The sequence below is a fragment of the Pleuronectes platessa genome, chromosome 3 (genome assembly GCF_947347685.1).
Source record: "Pleuronectes platessa chromosome 3, fPlePla1.1, whole genome shotgun sequence".
NCBI classification, from domain to species: Eukaryota; Metazoa; Chordata; class Actinopteri; order Pleuronectiformes; family Pleuronectidae; genus Pleuronectes; species Pleuronectes platessa.
This window is the reverse complement of record NC_070628.1, coordinates 7,120,361-7,142,933: the sequence shown is the minus strand read 5'-3', so window position 1 is coordinate 7,142,933 and position 22,573 is coordinate 7,120,361. Positions and strand designations below refer to the sequence as shown.

The 22,573-nt window shown below is 44.7% G+C and overlaps 1 protein-coding gene across 1 annotated transcript in view; it reads right to left on the bottom strand.

Annotated features, from left to right (window-relative positions):
• fat1a (FAT atypical cadherin 1a) overlaps nt 1–22,573 on the bottom strand; it is a 74,255-nt gene that overhangs the window by 24,059 nt on the left and 27,623 nt on the right. Inside the window, exons 4-10 of the mRNA XM_053418291.1 lie at nt 21,251–21,312; nt 15,671–16,000; nt 14,419–14,635; nt 12,620–12,759; nt 5,163–5,438; nt 4,710–4,920; nt 56–4,126 (exon numbers count right to left, since the gene is read on the bottom strand). Coding sequence (XP_053274266.1) covers nt 56–4,126; nt 4,710–4,920; nt 5,163–5,438; nt 12,620–12,759; nt 14,419–14,635; nt 15,671–16,000; nt 21,251–21,312 — 5,307 coding nt within the window. The remainder of the gene's footprint in view (nt 1–55; nt 4,127–4,709; nt 4,921–5,162; nt 5,439–12,619; nt 12,760–14,418; nt 14,636–15,670; nt 16,001–21,250; nt 21,313–22,573) is intronic.

Genomic DNA, 22,573 nt, shown 5'->3' with positions numbered 1-22,573 from the left:
GTAAACTCTGTGCGCTCGCTTATCATCTATTTTTTGCAGAATAATAAACACCCACCTGTGATGAAGTAGTTCACTTGTTTATTGACGTCCTCAGAATCCTCATCCGTGGTGCTGAGGATGGCGATCACGCCACCGGGGGGGTCGTCTTCACTCACGGTGCCTTTGTAGATCCCTGCGGTGAAGCGAGGCGCGTTGTCGTTCACATCGGCGACTGTTACCTCCACCGTGGTGCCGGTGGTGTGTTGGACCTTGTCCCCCTGGTCTGTGGCCAGGACGGCAACTGCGTATTTGTTCGTCTTTTCGCGGTCGAGCTCTTTTAACGTGGTCAGCCATCCGGTTTCACTGTTCACAGCAAACAGCTCAGAGATGTCCTGCGAGTTCTGCTTGGGGTCGAGGCTGTAGACCACATGGCCGTTGGTTCCGGAGTCGAGGTCGGTGGCTTTGACCTGGATCACTTGAGTCCCGCTTGGAAGGTTCTCCACCACGACAGCCTCGTAAGGGTCCGACTCAAAGGCGGGCTTGTTATCATTCAGGTCTTTCACTTGGATGTTGATGATTACTGATGCAACTATCTCGTAGTTCTCGTGTTTGGTCTGGGCGATCAAAGCCAGCTGGTACCATTTGGTTGTCTCGTGGTCGAGGCTCTTCTGAAGTTTCAAGGCTCCACTGTCTCTGTCGACCACAAACACCTCGTCCTCGTTGCTCTCGGGAGTGTTTCCCTTCACAAGGCTGTAGACGACCTGTTGCTCGCTCTCTGCCTGGATCACATCGATCTCCGAGCCGATGGGAAGGTCTTCAGCGATCGTGTAGCGGTAATGGGGTTCAGCAAATTTGGGAATTGGGGTCTCTGGTGTGACGATCTTGATGTAAACCTGCACAAGTGAATGTTTGGATGGACTCCCTGTGTCCTTTGCCCTCACAAAGAATGCGTAAAGTTCATTCTCAAGCCCGATGAGACTCTCTTTGGTCACGATGACTCCAGAGGTCAGGTGGATTTCAAAATTCTCCTCCACATTCTCAACATCTGCCTCGATTGAATACTGAATGTCAGCATTGTTTCCCTCATCCATGTCTGAAGCAGCAATTTTTATCACCGAGGTTCCCCTTGGAACATCTGATGCAATGGTGGCTTTGTACTCAGCTCCTCTGAACTGTGGGGCATTGTCATTGACATCTGTGAGAATGACATTGACGACACAAAAGCCAACTTTTCCACCGCCGTCTTTAGCCACAAGAGAAATGGGAATAACTTTCTCAATGGTAGTCTCACGGTCAAGGCTCTCTAGACTGAAAATCTCTCCATTGTCATTTATGGCAAACTTGTCTTTGGCAAAGTCGTTGACGATCTGGTACGTTATTTGCCCGTAAATGCCGTCATCGTCATCGGTTGCCTTCGCCTCTGCTACCAGGGTGCCAGCGGGGGAGTTTTCAACAAGCTCTACTACATAGTCATTCTGCAGGAAGCTGGGGTTGTGGAAGTTGGCACCGATAACTGTGACCACGACGAGGCACGAGCTTCTGAACACGCCGTCAGACACTGATATGTTGAGGTTGTAAACAGGCTGCATGTGGGGCCTCCGGTGGTTGGACATGACGATGGCGCCCGTGCGCTTGTCGATGGCAAAGTTCTGCTCTTCATTCCCGGATAAGATTGAGAATTCCAAATTATTTAAGTCTGAGCTGTCGGCATCAGACGCTTGGACTTGGGTGATGAAGTGTCCACGTGGGGCCAATTCGCTGATGGTAGTTTTGTAAGTGGGTTCTGTGAAGGTGGGAGCATTGTCATTTAGGTCCATGACGTCTATGGTCACGACGACATCACTGGAGAGCGCTGGAACACCTCCGTCCACCACACGGACTCGCAACTTGTGCTGCGGGATTTCCTCACAATCAAGCATTTGGGCTATCGTGATTGTCCCTGTGTCACGATCGATGGTGAAATAATCAGAGCTTTTCCCCTTCTCCTCCACCAACTGAAAGAACACTTCTTGGTTATGGCCGGTGTCTGAATCTTTGGCGTCAACTTGCAAAACTGAGGTCCCGATGACGGAGGCCTCAGAAACATTACCGTAATAGGACTTTGACAGGAACACAGGGGCATTATCATTAACGTCTTCCAGAATGATGTCAACAAACACCTCTGACTGTGCTCCAGTCAGAGAGTCTGTGGCTCGTACATTTAACTTATAAGCAGGATGGGTCTCAAAGTCCAGTGGCTGAATCACGTGAATAACACCTGTGTTGAAATCGATGGAGAACTGTTTGAAAGGATCTCCTTCAGCGATGGTGTACACGATACGAGGACTCTCTGAATCGTTGGCCTGTACGTGAAGCACCGGTGTGTGAAGCTGAATGTTTTCAGGGATTTCGATGCTGTAGAAAGGCTTCTCAAATATAGGCATTGCTTTATTCACCACGGTTATTGGCACATCTACTTCAGCTGAGAGCACTGTCTCTCCATTGTCTTTTGCCATGACAACAATAACAAAGTCTTTGTTGAGTGACTCTTGGTCAAATTTGCTTTTGAGGGAAATTTCACCGGAGGAGCTAATTTGAAAGTGCTCCTGATGTTCCTTCAGGAAATAACTGACTTCTGCATTTGAACCCGTGTCCTTGTCCACTGCTGTGACCTGTCTGATGACCTGGCCGACCTCAGCATCCATCTGAACGAGGGCATGATAAGGAAGGTTCACAAACATGGGTTTGTTGTCATTGACGTCCTCCACTGTCACCGTTACGACAACATGAGCCCCATCTTCAGATTGGTCCTCTCTGGTGACCTCAACGATGATGATGAACGTGTCCTGTGCCTCGCGGTCGAATGGAATTCCAGTGGTTGAGATTACTCCAGAGGTGCGGCTGATTACAAACCTGCTGTCTGGGTTCAGAATTTTAAAGAACAGGGGCTGGTTCACCTGGTTCCCCACAACGGCAATGACTGCGAGAGTTTTCTTCTCCCGTGAGTTTTCTGGGACAAAGGCGTTGTAGGACTCCCTGGTGAACGTCAGCTTGCTCTCCTTGTTTTCTTTCACATTTATCTTTACCGTTGCGACAGTGGCGAATCTACCATCCGACACTCTGACCTTTAATTCATAACGACTCCTCAAATGTGTGACATTCTGAATAGAGATTATGCTTGTGACTGGGTCAATCCTAAATTTATCCCCGATGTTACCCTCAGAGATGGAGAAGAGAAGTTTTGAGTTGGGCCCGGAGTCCGAGTCTGTCGCGTTGATTTTAATGACTTCCACCCCTTTGTATGTTGGCACGATGACCGTGGTCTCATACACCTCTTGGCTGAAAACTGGTGGGCAGTCGTTAACATCGATGACTTCAATGGTCACATTGGCCGCCGTCTCTGCAAACAGGCGTGGCATTCCCAGATCATGGACCTGGACTGTGAAGTGGAAAACCCTCCTCTGTTCATAATCCAGAGCTGTTGTGCTCCTGATGGCTCCGGTGCTCGAGTCGATGGCAAAATAGTTGTGAGCATATGGTTCGACGATTTGATAGATGAGCATGGCGTTCTGGTCGCCGTCGGCATCAGAGGCGCGGATGACGAAAGGAGTGTTTTCGTGGGTGAGGACGACGCTGTTGACAGGAGCCGACTCGCTGATCACGCCTTTGAATTCCCTCTGGCGGAAGATTGGAGCGTTGTCATTCTCGTCCTTTAGATGAATTTGAAGTGTTGTGTTGCTGCCGATTCCGGCCATGTTGGTGCCCTGTATGATGAGAGTGTACTGAGAGGTGGTCTCGTAATCCAGAGCCCCCTGGGTCACAACCACTCCCGAGTTGGGGTTTATGTTGAAGACGTTGTTGATGTTGCCGCCTTTTATTTGATAGAAGATGGACGACTGGCTGACAGCTGAGACCAAGCTCACAAAACGTCCCGGATGAGCGGATTCACTGATCTCTGCAGAGAACTCCTTCTCCGTGAATCTGGGAGCTGCATTATCAGAAACTGTGACCACAATATGTACGGTGGCTGTAGCTGACAGGGGAGGTAATCCATTATCAGACGCCTTAACAGTCAGTTCAAACTGGGTCTGGCTGCGGCGATCGAGCTCTTTGGCGACTGTGATTGTTCCAAGAACAGGGTCGATGGCCAAGGAATTTGCAACATTTCCTGTGAGAAGGAGAAGACAAAAGAATAATGTGTTTAGGAAAAGAGAAATTAATGCACACTGACATGGAGATATTGTTGACAAGAAGCAGATGGACGGACAACCTGAAAACATAAAGCCACTGGCTGACGTCTGCACGGAGACATTAAGAACTAACTTTTTTTCTGTGTTGAACCAGGAAGTTGTTTGTTAAGAGCAAGCTACTGTTCAATTATAATAAGTCATCCAACCCAGTTTAAGTATGCATGCATTCAAAACAAAAATTATTGTTCTCATATTACTCCTTACTGTAGCAGAATAGCATTGTGGGAAATTCTGAGGGGGGGGGGGGGGGGGGGGGCTGATCTGCTCATCTCCCACGCATTTGAAGAACTTCTACACAAAGTCTCCAATATTCTCCTCGTCTTTGTAAAATATTCCATTCATGATGGAGATGGCGTGGGCAGCAGGACTCAACATGACTCATGCATTTTTTACGAGCTGATTTAATTTGCATTATTTTTACAATGAAAGCTTTCTGCTGTGGGAGAAAAGTGGGGAAACTGTGGCTCAACGGAGCGGAACAGCGACTTGGTGTTTATGTACCTGATTCGATGCTGTAGGCGATCTCTGCATTGTGGCCCTTGTCTTTGTCTAGAGCCGAGACCTGAAGCGCCGCAGAGCCGACGGCAGCGGACTCGAACACGCGACCGGTGTAAGGCGCGCCTATAAACCAGGGTGCATTGTCATTGGAGTCCTCCACGTTGACGATCACACGCACGAGGTTCCTCTTTACTGGGATGTCCTGGTCTCGAACCTAGAGGAAAGAATATTTAGAAAGAGAGAGAGGCAGAGGAGGAAGAAAAACAGAAGGAGTGTGAGAGCCCTAAACAGATCATTCTTTCCTGAACGTCATAAAGCAACAAATTATTCCTATTTGAGAACGCGTATGAAGAAAACAAACTTAATTTCATGGATGTTTCATTATCAAATGAAGCAAGCATTTGCAAACATTTGCAAAAAACTGACTTTTGTGAAACAGTTCTCATTGATTCCTACCATGACAGTGAGGATGTGATGATGCATCGTCTCGTGGTCCAGGGGCTCAGCGGTGTACAGAGTCCCCGTTCCCGGGTCGAGTCTGAACTTCCTCAGGCTGAACGGATCGGTGCTGCTCAGGAGCGTAAAGGTTAGTTTGTTCTTCTCGTCTCTGTCGGTGGCGCTGATCTGCATGACCTCGCTCCCCGTGGGTTTGTCTTCAGGGACGTTCACGAAGTACGTCTCCTGCGAGAACTGAGGCCGGTGGTTGTTGGTGTCGATGACACGGATGAGCACCTATAGGAGAATAAAACCATACATTGTTAGAATATTATTTAGGAGTATTATCCGAGCCATTAAATCCTTAAAATACTTCATCATTAAAAGCATAGAGAGGGTAATTGCACAGCAGTGAAACCCAACCTGGGTTAAGTTCCTGTAAGGTTTAGGGTTAATTTTACAATAATTACATACTCTAACCCAATAATTACCAGTATCATAGTGTGTGAGTTTAGATCTACTGGAGAAATGTTCCAGTAAATGAAAAGTAGAAACCAAAACACTAAAAAACATGTTACTGCACGTTTCATCTTGTTTGAGTCTCTTATTCCCTTTTGTCTTCATGGAAAAATTAGAATTATGCCATGCTCTTCTTCTATACAATTGTATTCAATTAAATGTATACGATGTCAGATACAATATTTTAACTGAACGACAATGCATCTAGGTACAGGCGATTCAATTTAGAGTTTAAGTGTGATCCATAAAATAAGTGTAAACTGTGGAACCAGAAATATGATAACACGTCCAGAAGTAACTTTTTTGGATGGATACATGTTTCAGTGACACTGTTTTTGCAGATGAGATAGTTCAACAACTCTTCCGACTCAAATCTACAATAGGAAGTTCTGCTTCTTGCTTGGAGCAGCACAAAGTGCGCTGCTCTTCTCCCCACGCACACAACAAAGAATTGAACATCCCCAAACTGTAAAATTCCACTGGGAGCATGTTTTATCAACACCAGCCATTCGTCTACTGGACTTCCGACAGAGGATTATGGAGAGCTGCTGGAATGCCATCTCTGCTTCCCAGACCAGCGAGGGGCTTCTACCGTTGCCAAACATGGGGAACAAAGGGATCAGCCCAGATTAGACACCTGCATACCAGACACCAGGGGGTGATGTCCCACAAGGAAACGGCCAAAGCCGAGCTGTTTGGTGCAGGAAGAGTGAGGGGGACTGTGGTCACAAAAGCTCTGACCAGTTAACAGCTCGATGGCTGACCAGGGTTTGTCAGATCTCCGGTCAACACAGCAACCCGCTGTTGGTTTTTGTCATAATACTGTTCATTGAGCACCGTGAGCCTATATCAGAGACAAATATAGACTCAACCTGACAGGACTGATAACATTTACAATCTGCCGTGTGCTGTGATGCTGGCAATGCTGCTGAGGCTCACAGATGTCTTCTTGCAGGGGGAGCGCGGGGCTGCGTGCTGTCTGTCAAACTGGCTGTTTGCCACACAAGTCATGTGTCACGAGCGACCCGTGTCACGCTGCTAATCGGGACGTGTAATGTAAAATAAATACGCTTTTCTAATGAGACATTAACCCTGAGTCGGGCGTCCGGTTCCCGTTGCACCCTCAGAAATCCTGACAATCCATCTTACCCCATGCATGTCCTCTCATGTCACTCTAGACATCATATATCACCAGATCCCCGCCGTATCACAATCCCCATTTTACACACGCAGATGCACATCCATGCACCCAAACACACAGGCTCATAAAATATGCTCTACCCCACATGCATTCACACAAAGAAAGCCGTCCAGTGTGTCTCAATCTGCCCAGTGTCAGATAACGCGTGTCGTGAATAGCGGCTAAGGTGGCGGGGGCTGATAGTGCTGTCCAGAAGCAGAGAGCAATGGAACCTGGTCAGAGTTTCCACATTTACTCCAAACTGTTGTATTTCTGAGACTTTTGAAAGCTCACACACAAGGCTATTCAGCCCCCATCCCCCACGTGCACAGAAACTTGCCTTTCCTTTTGAAAGGAAGCTCTAAAACACTTCAAAAGAACTTTGCCCCCGAACATCACAAAGCAGCCTGATACAGCCCGACTAGCAGAAAAGCTGGTGGAGAAGAAGACTCTGTCGTCTTTGTATAAGGCTTCCTCTGGGAACGCTGAGGAGGGAACGAGATTGGGACCGAGACACAGACATGACAGATGGAGGTACTGAAGAAAAAAAAATACAGACTAAGAAAGAAAAGTGACAGTGAGACCAAAAGGAAGCAAAGGGAGACGGTTCAAATTTAGCAGACACAGGTTTTAACACACACTGAAATACATGTGTGGCTGAGAATAAAATGCACATAAAAAGAATCCAGGAGGTCCAGGAGAAATAAAATAACTACAGTGAGCTTTGATACCGACGGCAAGAAAACGTGTGAGTGACTGAGGTGAACGTTCGACTCAGACATAAAGAGAGTCTTTGTAATGTGGGCTGAGATAACATGAGAAACAGGAGAGTGGGAACAGATTGTGAGCTGAACAGCTTGAAGTACTTCTGAACGGCCAAGGGAGGATGTCATATAGGTGGAGATGGAGGAGGAGGAGGGGGGTGGAGGGAGTCTGGGCTGCATGATGAGGCTGCCTTGTTGGCAGAGCTCCTAGCTATGAGGTGCCCGGGCTGGAATGCGGCACCCCTCGTCTGCATCAGCTGATCCTTCAGAGACGCCTTCGTAGGAGTTTCAACGGCCAAATGGAAAGCACACAACAGAATGGCCGACTGTTTTCCACAGACCTCCCACAGAACAGGGTCTCTCAGACTGATGTCGCCACTGGAGTCACAGGAAAGCAGGATTTAAAGGACCAGCCTGCAGGATGTAGGGGGCTCTATTCTTTCAAGTTTATGTTTTCATTAGTGCAAAACTGTTGCGTTTTCTTTAGGAGTGGGTTCCTCTTTCATGGGGCCCGCCATAGTGCAGTAGTCCGGAACAGACGTTTGCTCTGTAGAGTGCTTACACATTTCTACGTTATCTGGCCACCATATGTTTAAACTCAGTGCCTGGGTCAGGGCAGGCTTGTTTAGATGGTTGCAATCTGCAAACCCACCTCTAGATGGCACTATATCATACACACAGACACATTTAAAATAATAAAAAAAATGTCAACTTTGAGTTTTTCACTGTCATTGGAAAATAAAAATGTAGCAGCTGGAAAGAGGCCGACCGATATATACCTTTCGAAAATATCATTATCATTATGAGCGGTCATTTGGCCGATATTTAATTTTTTATTTTACATTTATTTTCTTAATTCAAGCTCTATATATTTGATTATTCTGTGTTTGTGTTTGAGTGGTACAATCTCAAGCCCCACTTACATTCCTGTATTATAAGGGTTTGATAATGATATCGTAGCAATCACTGCCACTTAATCTTAAATATATACATCGGCTAATATACAAGTATCTAAAAATGTTCACTCCCCAATATCCGAATCAGTATCTGCCTCCATATTAGTGAGGCTCTATTTCTGAATAAGGAAAAGACTTTAGTGTGGTATCGCGGACACGCCACACGGGAGCTCTCATTGTCCTCATTGTCCTCCTGTGTTGTGCGTAGGAGAGGAAGCCTCCCTGCCAGGTGGCAGATTCTGGGCAAAGGCAGGGCACTGGCACCGGACACTCCACCGTGTTCCCAAAACAGGATTAAAACAGCCCAGTACCCACAGAGGTCCAGTGCTCTTGTTTGCGCTTTATTCTACCCAAACATAATAATCATCATCCCTGCATGCCTGGCAAATAAATGTGGAGACTTTTGCAAAGCAGAGAGGGAGAAATCAGAAAGAAAGACAAAGAAAGATAAACAAATAAAAAAATAAAAAATCCACACTAAGGAGGGAGAAAATAGGCCAGCTGGCATCTAAAGAATAGACGAGTCCAACGCTGAGCTTTCACAAGGTGCGCTGCGTGTGTGTGATCGGGGAGATCTCATTTGCAGTGCAGCTCCGGAGGACTTGTCTTAAAAGGTAAACAACACACTGTCCACAAAGAACAAGAAATCCAAACTGAATACCAATCAATAACGTGCTCTGGTTTCCAATTAAATTCTCTTTTCGCTTTTTGTACAGGCACAGAAATGAGGAAAGGTGATTACTCAACACAATCTATTCTTTCACATATTACTCTACAGATAATATTACAAATTCAAGATGACTTACTCTCGTTTTACAGCTTTACCTTCCTGTAAAAAAATTAATCAATACACAAGAATCTCAAAACCTTATCGGCTAGATGCCACCTATGTGCACTTCCAGGCAAGTGGCGTGTTTACAGTTTGTTAACCCCCCCCGCTAACAGAGCAAATACTGACAATGCCCAACAATGTTATTGCATAAACAAATTGGTAGCCAAAACAATCAGACAGGCTTTCCTGAGACAAGTCGCAGCACACTGTTTTCTGAGCACTCGGGACAGTTAAGGTTTTCCTAAACACACGTGTAGGCTAACAAAACTGGCATTCTGTCTTATAAACCAAATAAAGAAGTTATACAAAGGCTGCAGACCATACACGACAAATGAAAAACCACTGACGCCAACACAAGTTAATGGTTTTTCACCAATCTCTTTTCACGGAAGATAATTTGCGATAACAATAACCGTTCGGGGATGTGTTTATGACGAGCCAACCAAATTTGGGGTAATTGCTCTAAACTCTGCTAGTGCTCTGTGCTTCTTTTCAGTCACCTATTGGACTCTCGGCATGTCCCAGCAAGCTGGCCTACATCACTAAATGTGGTTTATGGAGCATACAAATTCACTAAATCCCTTCCCTCGACAGAAAGCAGCTGACCCACGGTGGTCAGCTGGGTATATAATATCTCACACTCGAGCACTCATCTGCGAGAGAGCCTATCAGTCACAGCACTAATAATAACTACCAAAAAACATGCACATTCAAGGTCTGCGGGCGGCGAGAAAGACTTGAGTGTTGCCGGCGATAAGCTGTGGATTCTTTGACCCACTTCTTGTGTGAACTCAAGGTTCAACGGAGCAGTGAGGGCCTGTAGACAGGGAGTTCATAAAGCCGATCATACAGGAGTTCTAGCAGTTGTCGTTACACTTTCATTTGAGAATCCGACGGAAATAGGTAAGGGTCTGAAAATCCACTCCAGAGAATCAACATTTACTTTAAGGTTCGGGAGGTTGACCAATTTAAAACGAATCTCAGGTGGATGAACACCTACTTCTCTGACGCAGTAAAATTAAAATGTCAGGTCATCAGTGTTTGGGATAACGAATTAAAAGTTTGTCCATGAAGCAGAATGAAAACAACACAAGTCATGCAGAAAGAATGAAAGTAAACAAACCCAAATTAAGGTGATTCAGTATTTATTTATGTAAAAGACTGAATAAAATCATTGCCTGTAATGTGAAAGGCTTGCTGGTACAGCCGGTCCCACTGAGAACCAAGCCCCACTGAGAATTAACCTTTGAATGTGATTAATTTGACTTAGAATGTCACTGCATGCAGCATCGCTGAGGGGCTTTCAAATTGTCTGTAGCCGGGGGCCTGCAGAGGAGAGAGAGCGGTAGAAACTTGTGTAGGTTTGCTGTTTTTAAGATTCTGCACTAGACTAAAGGACTCGCTGCTGCTGCTGCTGCCTCCGCCGCGGATGAGCTGCGAAATGCCAGCGAAGGCGCCGCTTCATGCAAGGCTCAGTGGAGCACAGCAGCCAGATGATGAAAGGCTTTATTCATACGGAGTGACAACAAATAGATTCCTTTCCAGCTACAGTTCTCTGAAGCTCCCCTTTGAGGACAAAGGACAAAACATTTTGAATGCTGTCATCTGATATGACCCAAACTACCATGTAGAAGTATTCAAAAATCGTATGGACAGGGCATGAACGTGTGAACAAAGCCCGGAAGACGATCTGTGTGCGTGTGAAAGCTTTTTTTTTTTAATGGCACTTCGGCTTTGGCATCGGCTGGGGAGCGAGATGCACATGCAAGTAGAATTCAATTTGAATATCAATATATTTAAATGAAGTTGTCAGTGAACCATACATTTCATACATTTAGGTTTCTATTAAGTTTATAAACGATGTTTGAACGTGACCCTCCTGAATAACGGCCTTGTTCAGGGCATTTGGATCCATAATCTCTCTGCATTAGTTTTTTTTTTTTTAGGTTTTTGGAAGTAATTTTTAATCTTCATCAAAACGGCTCACAGAGGATCACATGGTTCACGGCACTCGAAGCTTTTCATTCTCTTCTTCACTAAGGTTACAGTAGTTCAGCTGATCTTGGTTCCTGCCCTGTGCCGTTTGCCATCGGTGTAATGTCTTTAGTTATTCAGGGTCCATTCAGAAACGACAGAGACAATCTGTTCCTCTCAGAGAAAAGTAGGTTCACAGGTTCAGCGAGAGACACAGCGGAGGGGAAGGAGGGGAAGGGGGTTGGGGGGGGGGGGCTCAAGAATGCACACTATGAATAAAAGAAAAAAAAGGAAAAGGGCCAGACGGCACCATCATCAAAGCAGGCTTCTGCATCAGGAATGAGACAATGGAAGATTCCTGGAGCTCAACATGCTGGACTGAGATGGTAGAGAAAAGACCGGGTGGAACCAACTAATGCTAACATGGGGTTGGGAAAAAAAAATGGAAATTTGACATTTGTTTCTGCTTTATTTCTTCAAGGGTGTGTGCTCACTTTCTTTCTTATGATCCCACTTTCATGTCTGTATGAATCTACAGTCGGGATATGACAGGGTAAGTTCAGCATGAAGACTTTATCCTGGATAACAAAGCAGCCTAACAGCAACTCTACAGTATTTAGGAACTTGATGTGGCCATCGGGTTACGAGGCAACTGCCGACCCAGAAGCCATTGCACCAGGCCGAAAAAATAATCCTGCACGTAATCCAGCCCGAGTAAAATCACCACTTGTCATTTTAGGACTTTGGTTTTTGTACAGATTTAACAACAAAATATAATTTGTATAATAAGTGATCTGATGTGGATTAAACTACATCGGGACAGAGCCTTTAGAATCTCACAAAGAAAGCAAATAAGCATATTTCCCAAAATGTGGGGATTTGATTCATCAAATCAACTTTCTCTTTTTCTGATAAGCCAAAATAAAACATACAAAGTTGTGTTAAAATACAACTGAATCCCACCAAACAGACAGCACTTGACAATCAAGTAAAGTATAAGCATGTCATGTCCGTGCCCTTTCTTTCAGGGCAGCATTATACAATAAGCAGTCAGGTCATGAAGATCTCGACCATCTTTCCCCGACCAGCCGAGAGCAACGACAGCTTCGATTCACAAAACACATACACAAACAAACGGGAGGGTTTGGAACGCCGCTTCACTCGTTACCCGTCCATTTCCCCCACAGAGGAAAAAACAGAACAATGACAACTGCCTCATCAGCTTCCAACCATTTCATTAGTGTTTCAATTACCTGGGTGCTGACAGTTCGTGTCCCATCTGTGGCTTCCACCGTTAGGTTGTAATTTGATTTCTGCTCGGCGTCCAGGGTCCGTGCTACGATCAAGGTTCCACTGGCCTTGCCCACGTCAAAGCGGCTGTCATAATTACCACCTGTGGAATCGTTTTTTTTTTTTTTTTTGTATAACAAACAAGGAAGGACGAAAGATTATTGACAAATCATGGCTGAGTTGTGCTCACGTACAAAACACGACTGGATACGAATGACTGGGATGGACACAGACATTCATTTGCTTCTGTGCTCTGCTAACGAAACAGATATTACAAAGAGCTATTTATACAGCCCTGACAGTAGATGAATGAACATGCATGAATGCAAAGTGGGGAATGTGTTACGGCACAATATGAACTGAATGAAGCTGTTCTACAATCTCAAGGATAAACCGTACGGGAGTGGATATTAACTGGAGCTCTAATTCACATGAGGTTAAGGAGCGGAGGTTTTTTCCTGGCACTCGCGAATCAGGTTAATCTGCATCGGGTCACAGGTTTTAAAGGGGAACAATGTGGCACAACAATGTGGTACAACATCAATGCGGTGACACAACACAATCCAACAACAGCCAACAGACAATGTAGGTTGATCTCATAACGCAGCACACAGCCTATTAGGAGATTTCCCCAGCAGCTACCTTCTGCTGTACAGTTGTGGTCGCAAGCCATCTGAAGGATGTAAAACATCTCAGAGTCCTCTATGCCGTCTTGAAAAAAATCCAACCAAACAGAACATTCCAGAGAAAAGAGGAAAAAGCGGAAGCAACGCAAGGAGAGAGAGAGAAGAAGAAGAGAAGAGAAAAAAAAGAGACGTGTCAGTCAGACATTGATTAGAGGGACGACAGGAGGGAATGGAGGAAGAAGAAAGGAGTCAGTTTAAGTTTTCTCATGCACATAGAAACTAAAAGAGATAAAAGAAATACAGTCAAGAGAGGAAGAATTCAGTTTTTACACTTTATAAGAAAATATGCTGTCTTGAAATGACCTCGCACCTGAGAGTTGTGATTTGTGTTACAGTTGTGTTAACAGTAAAACTGGCAAAAACTGTTAAATGTCTTCGTTTTGTTTGGATTTAGGTGAATTCAGAACTCGCAATTGCAATTAAACCTAAAAGCATTCTATATATTTAACCATGTGATTGGAAGGTATCCAAACCAAATGGAAATCTGCTTCCAAAAGGGAGAAGCTAATTACAGCTCCTCTGCTAATGTAGTTGGGTTTCCCCTTATTCTCCATTACAATAGGATTGAGCCTAAATCTAGTTTATTTTTGTGAAGCAAGTAACTCAATTACAGAGACGTTCATTCAACAGAATGGGTTCTTCTCAATTACAGATTACAGCTGGAGAAAAACAGTAAGTCAATTTAGTTATAGCTTTATTTAAGGTTATATTTCCTTCTTTTCTGTGGCAACTTTATGGGAAGTTTTCACACATACATACACTTCTACTACATTGTTATTTTTCTAACGTGGTAAAACACTTTCTCACTCAAATATGAATTTACTGCACTTTGGCTTCTTCAGGCAGCAAACATGATGACTCATCGACGCCATGACAAATGGTTTTACCATGCATAGAAATATATTTGTGTTGGAAATAGTTTTTTTACTTGACATATTGAGCAGCCATTTCACACACAAAACGCTATGTTAGTTATTAAGTGCACTTAAGAGTTTCTCTATCTAAAGAGCATTTTCCAAGACGTGTTTACACACATTCGTACACACACAGTGATGCATGCCGGGGGGGGGCAGTACCTGTGATCTCGAACCACACGGGAACATCAGAGGATTCCGTGGCCACGACGCCAACCATGTGCGCCACAGGGTCGCTCTCCATCACAGAGAAAGTGAAGGGGGACTCCTCAAAGACCAGGGGAGCTGCGTCGGCCGACACCACTGGTTTCGGGATCCACTCGATGTGCAGGCGACAAGTGGAGGATTTCTGAGGGCGGCCATTGTCGACAGCTTTAATCTGAGAGAGAGAGAGAGAGAGAGAGAGAGAGAGAGAGAGAGAGAGAGAGAGAGAGAGAGAGAGGAAGAGAATGAAAGTGTTACACAGCGTTACGCAACTTTCCGGTTGACAATGAGTTCCTGCACAGCTCGCTAGCAGCTCCTCTGCCTGGATCTTCTCAGAAGTAAACACACTGGAAAGTTTAGTTGTGCGGGTGGATGGTTAATGCTTGCAAGTACAATACAACAATGGACCATATTAAAGCTTAAGCCCACTAGAGGCACAAATAGAGGCACTGATTAGTGGCACAAATCCACAGAACGGGCTGTGTTTAAATCGTAAAAGCATTTCCGTTCCCTGAGCCGTCCACATGGCAAGAAAACCTTGTATTCAGGAGAACAAAACACCTTTTGTAATGCAGTTCTTTTGTGAGCCCACCTTTTGTCAGGACTTCAATTACAGTAAACTGTGGGGAGGGAGAGAGAAAGAGAGACAGAGCCGTGTCTTTGAGCAGCACCAGACACAACTTGTAGAAGCCCTATATCTGGTAGCACTGCGGTTTTCACAGCCAACTGAAATAACTAAACTCGGAGTAACATCCTCGTGGAACGTTGATTTTCACACATATAACACAAGAAGTGTAATCCAAAGATTCTCTTCAAACTAGAATCACTGCATTACGGATGTTTGCCTCCATCAACCCGTGGTGTTGCAGTTTCCATTCATGTCTATCTAGATACCGTAGTTAAGCTGCTTTCAGACATGCACTGGAAAGTTTCCTCAAAGTTTCCAGAGAGGCTGTTTGTTGTTGGCTTAAGCCCCAACATTTTTAAGTTGATGCTTTTGCAAACAACTTCCTACACCAATTAGCTTTTTGTCTCTCATACACAGATTTTTTACAACTGTATTTCAAGCATAAAAGCAAAAACACAAAGGGAGCTAGAAAGGATGGGAGTTGGGGGAGTGTAATAAACAAGCATCTGTTGTTAAGTTTAACTGCTCAGTGAGGGACGACCAGGCCGACGACAGGATTCAGGATGGGGCTTGGATACTCACGGTGAGGATGTCGTATTCTCCGGCAGAGGAGAACTTCTTGGAAGACACCAGGCCGGTCTTGGGCTCGATGAAGAACTTCCCGTGCTCGTCTCCCTCCTCGATGCTGTAGGAGATTTCAGCGTTCGGCCCCTCGTCACGGTCTGAAGCGATGACCCGATACACCGGGTCCCTCTTGGTGTTTCTCTCCCTCTCCGGCCTCTCCCGCTCAGGAAGCTGGATCTTGTAGATCTTCTCCAGGAACATCGGCCGGTTGTCGTTCTCGTCAAGGACTCGGACGATGACGCGGACCGTGGTGGACCTAGCGGGAACGCCCTGGTCGGTGATGGTGACCTGGGAGGAGAGATTAGAAGTTTCAAAACGGAGATAGATATAACCCTCAGGCGCATGGGACTGAAAACAACTTGAGCAGTATATTCAAAATACAAAATAATATCACATATATTAATGAATTCTAATTTCCCTGCATATAGATAGAAATACCGTAAAAACGACCCTGTATAGTTACAGAGAGTTATGGAATAGGAGACCGTGAATAAAGCCAGAAAGATCACTACACATTCAACATTATATAAAACTACCCTGGGAATTTGTACAGATCAAGACGCCTCATTAGAAATTCTTCGTTCCAAAGCCCGAAATTAATCAAAGAAAAGAGGCAAAAGGGGGGAAGTGTGTTTTTTCCGCTTCATCATCATCCTTTCATTCCTCTTCTTTCTCAGCAAGTTAACTGGCAGAAGAAATTAAAGGCACTTCCCTTTGAGAGCTGCTGTCTGGGGGTCTTCTCAAATACACACACTACTTAACAAAACAAACACACACCACTAACAGGCGGATATACAGCACTGCTGCCGGAGACTTGTTGTTGTCTTAATATTGTTAGGCTAATAACATGAAGTCTGAAGGTTGATGTTCTCATTTAATCAAACATTTAATCATAAAGTGCTCACACAGGATTCTTCACACATTAAAATGCATTGAAGTCGTAAAGAAGGGACTTGTTTTTATCAGAACTACAAATCTCTGAGTCTTATCAGGCAAATTCTCCAGCATTACAAAAAAAAAAAAAAAAGATTAATCGGATTTTAAGAACAGAATTTTCAGCCAATGAGAAAGAGGGAACAGGCAGGACTTTAATAACAGAGATCAGAGTCCCCTGGTTGTGGGATTGTTCAGTTCAAACCGCTTCCATCTGGTTGGATGTGAGCTTTCAATCCCACTGGTCACGGTTTCATTAGGCCACATGATAATAATAATTTCATAAAGCAATGTTATGCATAAATGTGCAACAAGAATCTGGTGATTTGGAAGCGACTTGAGGCACAATAACAAAATCAGGAAGTATTTGTTTCAGTGTCAACTTCTTTCACTATTATTCAACAATAAGCTATTTATAGAGCGGGTATTTTTTGTTTCTTTTTCTGATACCGACGCTAAATCGATAGTTTTAAAACAGCTTTTAAATTGCCAGAGCAAATTGGAAGGTGAAGTTCAACATTATAACTGCAAACAGTTAAAACTATATTTAACGCAACTATACAACTGTAAATAAAGTGGAAAACTCAAAAACAGAACAAAAACCTAACCAATTTAAAACAGTTTCAGTTCTTTCGTGTGAAATACCATTTAGCTTTAGCATTTTGCTGATGTGTACTGAAGTTTAAGGAAGCTACTAGATTGAGTTGTAATGTTAACTTTGCAAATGCAGCGATGTGTATGTTCCATGTAAGCAGGGAAACTATTTCAGTTCAAAGTCACTGTATGAAGGAGTCGGACTCCGCGCTGTGATTTGGCTCAGACGGTCCCGTAGGTCCTGTCCGTGTCTGATCCGGAACCAAACCCTACTTATCCAAGAGATGAGAGTAAATGTTAAATATTATTTCTGTAACTGCAGCAAATGAAGAGCCTCCGTTGCCCCAGAGGAGTTACAGCCTGTAGTCGGCGTCTTCAGATTAACAAGATTTGTTTCACTTGAACACATTCCTCATCTGAGATATGTTTTTCCTGTGATCACGATAACAGTACGTTATATAAATATATATATATATACATGAACCACCCACCAGAGATAATTATTTTTAATTAGCTGCACTACTTCATCCAGTTCTCTCCAGCTGCACTGCCTCTGCCGCAGTCTGACACACCAGCAGAAGAAATGACTTTGCCCTGCTAATAACCATCAAGACGTTCTGCCCTCGACCAAACACCAGTGGCTTTTTTTCTTTTTCAAATCCCAGAAGGGACCCGGTATAAAAAGGGACAGTGTCGCACAACTGCATCATTCATGAAGCCTTAATTTAAGTTCCCGACATCAAAAAGTTACTGGCGGCGGGGGCTGACGCTTTCAGATCCGCGCCTCGACTCAACCCTCCGCTGTGTCTTCGGACATTTCACTGCACAGTCTGAGGAGTTTAATCAAAAGCAAAGAGCCACACGCTGACCTACACAAACACAATGCTCGCACAGTCCCCTGGAAAAGGTTGTGTGTCTTGCGCAGCGCTGCAGTCATTTAAAACCATCTGCTAAGTGCTTCACCAGGAACAGTCAGGAGTCCGGGGCCAGGCACAAACCATTTGGTGCCATCGTCTCAATTACTCAAATAATGTGTTTTTGTGTGTTTCTCACAGTGTCTGCAGCTGGCTGTGTGCGACTCACATGAGCAGAATTAATTAAACGGGGATGACAAGGAGCCTGAATGTGAATGTGTCTCTCAGGGAGGATTTGTTGGTTCCCATCCTGAGCTTTGTAATGAGGATTTTCTGCTTTGTAATGAACATTTTCACAGTTTTGTTTTTTTTAAAGCCGAATATACAGTATTTAGGTTTAAAGCCTGATATTATGCATTGAAAATAAATATACACTGAAAAGGAAAAAGCAATAACATAAAAAAATAAACCTTGTGCTAGCAGTTTACAGTCACAACTGCTGTGTGGGCGAGCGAGTGTGCACTATATCTCCCCAGCTATCTATCACTATATACCTCTCTTTGGAACACATCTCATCAGGAGCCTTTGTTTGATAATTAGGGAAACTGCACAAAAGGCAGACAAGTTGCACGGGGGGGGGGGGGGGAGACAGAGCGGCTGTGGAGCTGCAAACTGAGACAGAACACAGCTCCTCAATCTTACTTACTTACTTACATCTGATTCAACCAGATTTAAGTAACATGGTTTTAATGCATTCAGGTATAATTCAAATGAACTGGGAAGCAGGATAAACTGTTTATGGTTTTAGTAGAAATGACTCGTTCATTGAAATGACGCGTTTATTGTTTTGCAGTAATAAACTGTGGTGCAACTTTAAGACTCTTTATTGAAAAATGGATTCCATGTAAGTTTTTATACTACTTTCCTTAGGTGACTCGGGCCAATAAGTGAATCGTCCCCGGGCTCTGAAACTTGCGATGCAGATTCATACTTGTTTTTTCCCGTTCGCTGATCAATCTGTAAAAGAGGACCGGGTGGGATCTCATAACTTCGACAAACACAGGCCCGGGCGAGCGACCTGTCTGGGCTGTGTCCTTGCTTCTTGCCAACTGTCTTTAACAACTGGCTCCAGACAACAGATGTGAACGGCACCATTCACCTCTGTGTCTCCGTGATAATGTGTTCTCCACAGTCCCAGGCTTGAATGCATGTCCTGGCATGTCCCACTTTTTGCTATTTACCCCACCCCCTCCTCCTCCTTCCTGGGACGGAGGCCTCTCATCCTGCCGCGAGAGCCCACACAGACCACCAGGAGCAGCTTTGCCTTTTTCTCGAATTCCCCCGCTGCCGTTCTGCCTTTAGCTCTCTCTCTCCATTCCTCACACAGGCACACGACGGACGACCAACCCCCACCCGTCCCGTCATAAAAGCCTGAAACCCCCCCCCTGCAATCCCTCCACCTCCTCCTGGCATTTGGTGCAAACAATGCTGACACAGCCCCCACCCTAATTGCTCCACATGTTCCACATGGCCCCACATGTTTCGTTTCTTCTCCTACAACAAGCCAGCACAAAAACCTTCCGACGCCAGCTCGGACCTCGATTTGATTTGCTCAGCCAGCCCCCGGTCGACTCACAGAAGGCACGGGCACGCACACGTTTTCTTCTGAGTCATGATTATCCTTTAATTTGCTGCAGTGAGGAAAACGCTGAGGTGTGGGGAGCTCTAAACTCTCAGGTTAGGGGTCTGTCCTGCTTTATGAACGTGCAGCCCTATAAAGCACTTCCTGCTGGATCCCGTTGAACAAGTGACCAACTTCTCAAGTTGCCACAGCTCCACGAGCCTCTTCAGGCGGAGCTCCCCCCAGCTACTTTCTCTCTATTCCACAGAAAAATGCTATTAACTCTAAATTATCCTCCAACTCATATTTTAAATTAAGCACAAATGTGCAAGTGAAACTTTTTAATTTGTTATTTTTCCTGGAAAATTGCATTTCTTTGTGATTTACAGTATCTGATTAATCGTTGTGGGCTCTAGTAGGAAACACTACAAAGGAAAGAGAGTGTATTAGCGTGAAGAGAATAGGGGGTGTTGAATGTGGCGTGACATTAAAGTGTAACAGAGTTTGAGCCGAGCGTCTAATGTGGTTATTTTAATGTCTGTCTGGAGGCTTTTTTGTCAAATGAGACAAATTAACAACATTCATGAAGCGAGCTGAGGTGGGAGTGTTTTCCTCTCTTTCTCAGGACACCACGACTTTGCATCAGACACTAATTCCAACCCAGTAATTCAACAGCTTTCAGCCACATGTTGGAAGTAGCAATTCTGCGTCTGCAGCAAACCGCTGGATGGGGGGAGCTCTGTCGTTTGCATGGGAACCTTCTCCTGACCCTGTCATTCAACAGTCTTCACAAAGTCAACAGGCAAAGGAACAAAGATTCAACTGTAGACTCTTTCCTCGGAGATTTGTTTCTCAATTTTAATTCATCAGCTAAATATTTCCCTCCAAGAATCCAGTCTTATTCGTCCCTATCATTTACTCAGTCCTGTAATTAACTCAGATCAGTCCCGGGCATGAAATCCAACACTGCTCCAGCACCATATGCACCAGCGTTTAACCCGGTGATCACTGAATTGTGTAACTTCTAACAGTAATTAAAAGGCGTCCAATCTGCTGCCTGTCAGCACCGGAAACACGATTAAAACACCTTGTTATGAGTCTAGAGTTCTGCGGTGAGAGGGAGGGAAGCATCGGGAGAGAACAGAGCAATTAAAACCCACAAGTTTAGACATTGACCTGTGGGTTTCCTGTCCCGGCTTGCTCCATCCAAGAGACGGAACAGTGGGACAGAACAAAGGAACAGTCACCGGGCTCTGCCGCGCGCCTCCCACCTCTCCCACCTCTCCCACCTCTCCCACTCCTACCCCGGCTGGAAATCAGTACAAGGAGAAATTATCCACGAAAAGGACACCTACACAAGAAGACTCGCCTTTGTCGGCAACGTGTGGAACTCAGCCAAAGCCAAGACATATCGAAACACTGAGAACTTGTAGGTTTCTGATCGATAAGATACTAAATCATTTTCACAGATGTTCAGATTCACATTTATGTTTTTTCTCCTGTAGACGTGAGAATCAGTCAAATAACGAAACTCACCTCAAGAATGTGCTCGTCTTGTTGTTCCCTGTCCAGTTTCCTCGACGTGGTTGAGACCAGACCTGTTGGCGACAATCGATGAGAATAATTAACGAGACAGTCGTAAAATTGAAATGATATAAAGAATCAGCCGAGTGATGTCTGATTCATATCGCTTTGTTTTATAGGAGCGATCATAAAAGCTCAATCAAAACAATAAATGATGCATCAATTCATTCAAGCCACACCAAATTACACACACACCCAAAGATAGCGTTCACCTGAATATGACAGATTTTTATCTGTATTATTTACGATATTCACATTAAGCATAAAACATTTTCCTTGATCTGCCGCCTGATTCGGATCAACACCAACATTTTACTGGTTTGTCCCCGACCCAGACCACATCCTTCCACCAAGTTAGTTTTTGCATAGTTAAAAGTAATAAGTAATAAAAAAACTAACAGTTTAAACTATAACCACTTGGATGCTATAACATAGGCCATTGTAGTTCAAATAAAACAGGCAGCCAAAACAGTCATTTTCAGCAAACACTGACTTCACTTTAAAAAGGGAGGAGAAACAACATGTCATTAATAAAGAAATCCCCCCACTCACTGTTGGGTGACATAAACTGAGCCCTGCTGGTTATCTCATCAGTCACCCATGAGTTAAGACTCTGCAGCTGGGGGGGGAGGTGCCGTCCCCATGGGGCCTTCCCTGCTTTCAGTCAATCCCGTTGCCAGACAGACCCACCACACTGCCTGACATATGTGAAATATCACAAAGGTCTGCAAATAGGGCCCAAACAGCAGCACGGCCCTGACACCCTGCTTTTAGTTCTTCCACAAGCTGACTAAACAGACAAGCCGGTCAGAAACCGCCCCGCAGTCCGCAGAGCTCTTTTTACACCAGAAGGAAAGGAAAACCAAAGGAAAGATCCCGCCGCTAGCCGGAGTGTTTCAAGGGTCTTTTTTCTTTAGCTCTATCATTCATTTAAAAGGAAAAAAGGGACTGACAGATGTTGGGTTAAATCAGTCTAACGGAGTTTACTTTGATAAGCAAACAAACAAAAAACGGAAAAGAAAGAAAAAACACTAAAAATACAACACGCTGAAGTTCCGGGTTAATTTGAATCAAAGTCACAAACAAGGGGAAGAGAAGAAGATATTCCGACAGAGCTACACTATACGCAGCGTTCTGTTCTCACTCCCAGAGTAATTGCAACTTTGCAGAGACACCGAGTGTAGACGTGCCAGCTTCCACCGCATCGGAGCCGGCGGCCTGCCACACTGCGCCTGATTAGCATAAAGCAAAGGATTTCCGAAAACCCAAACCAAT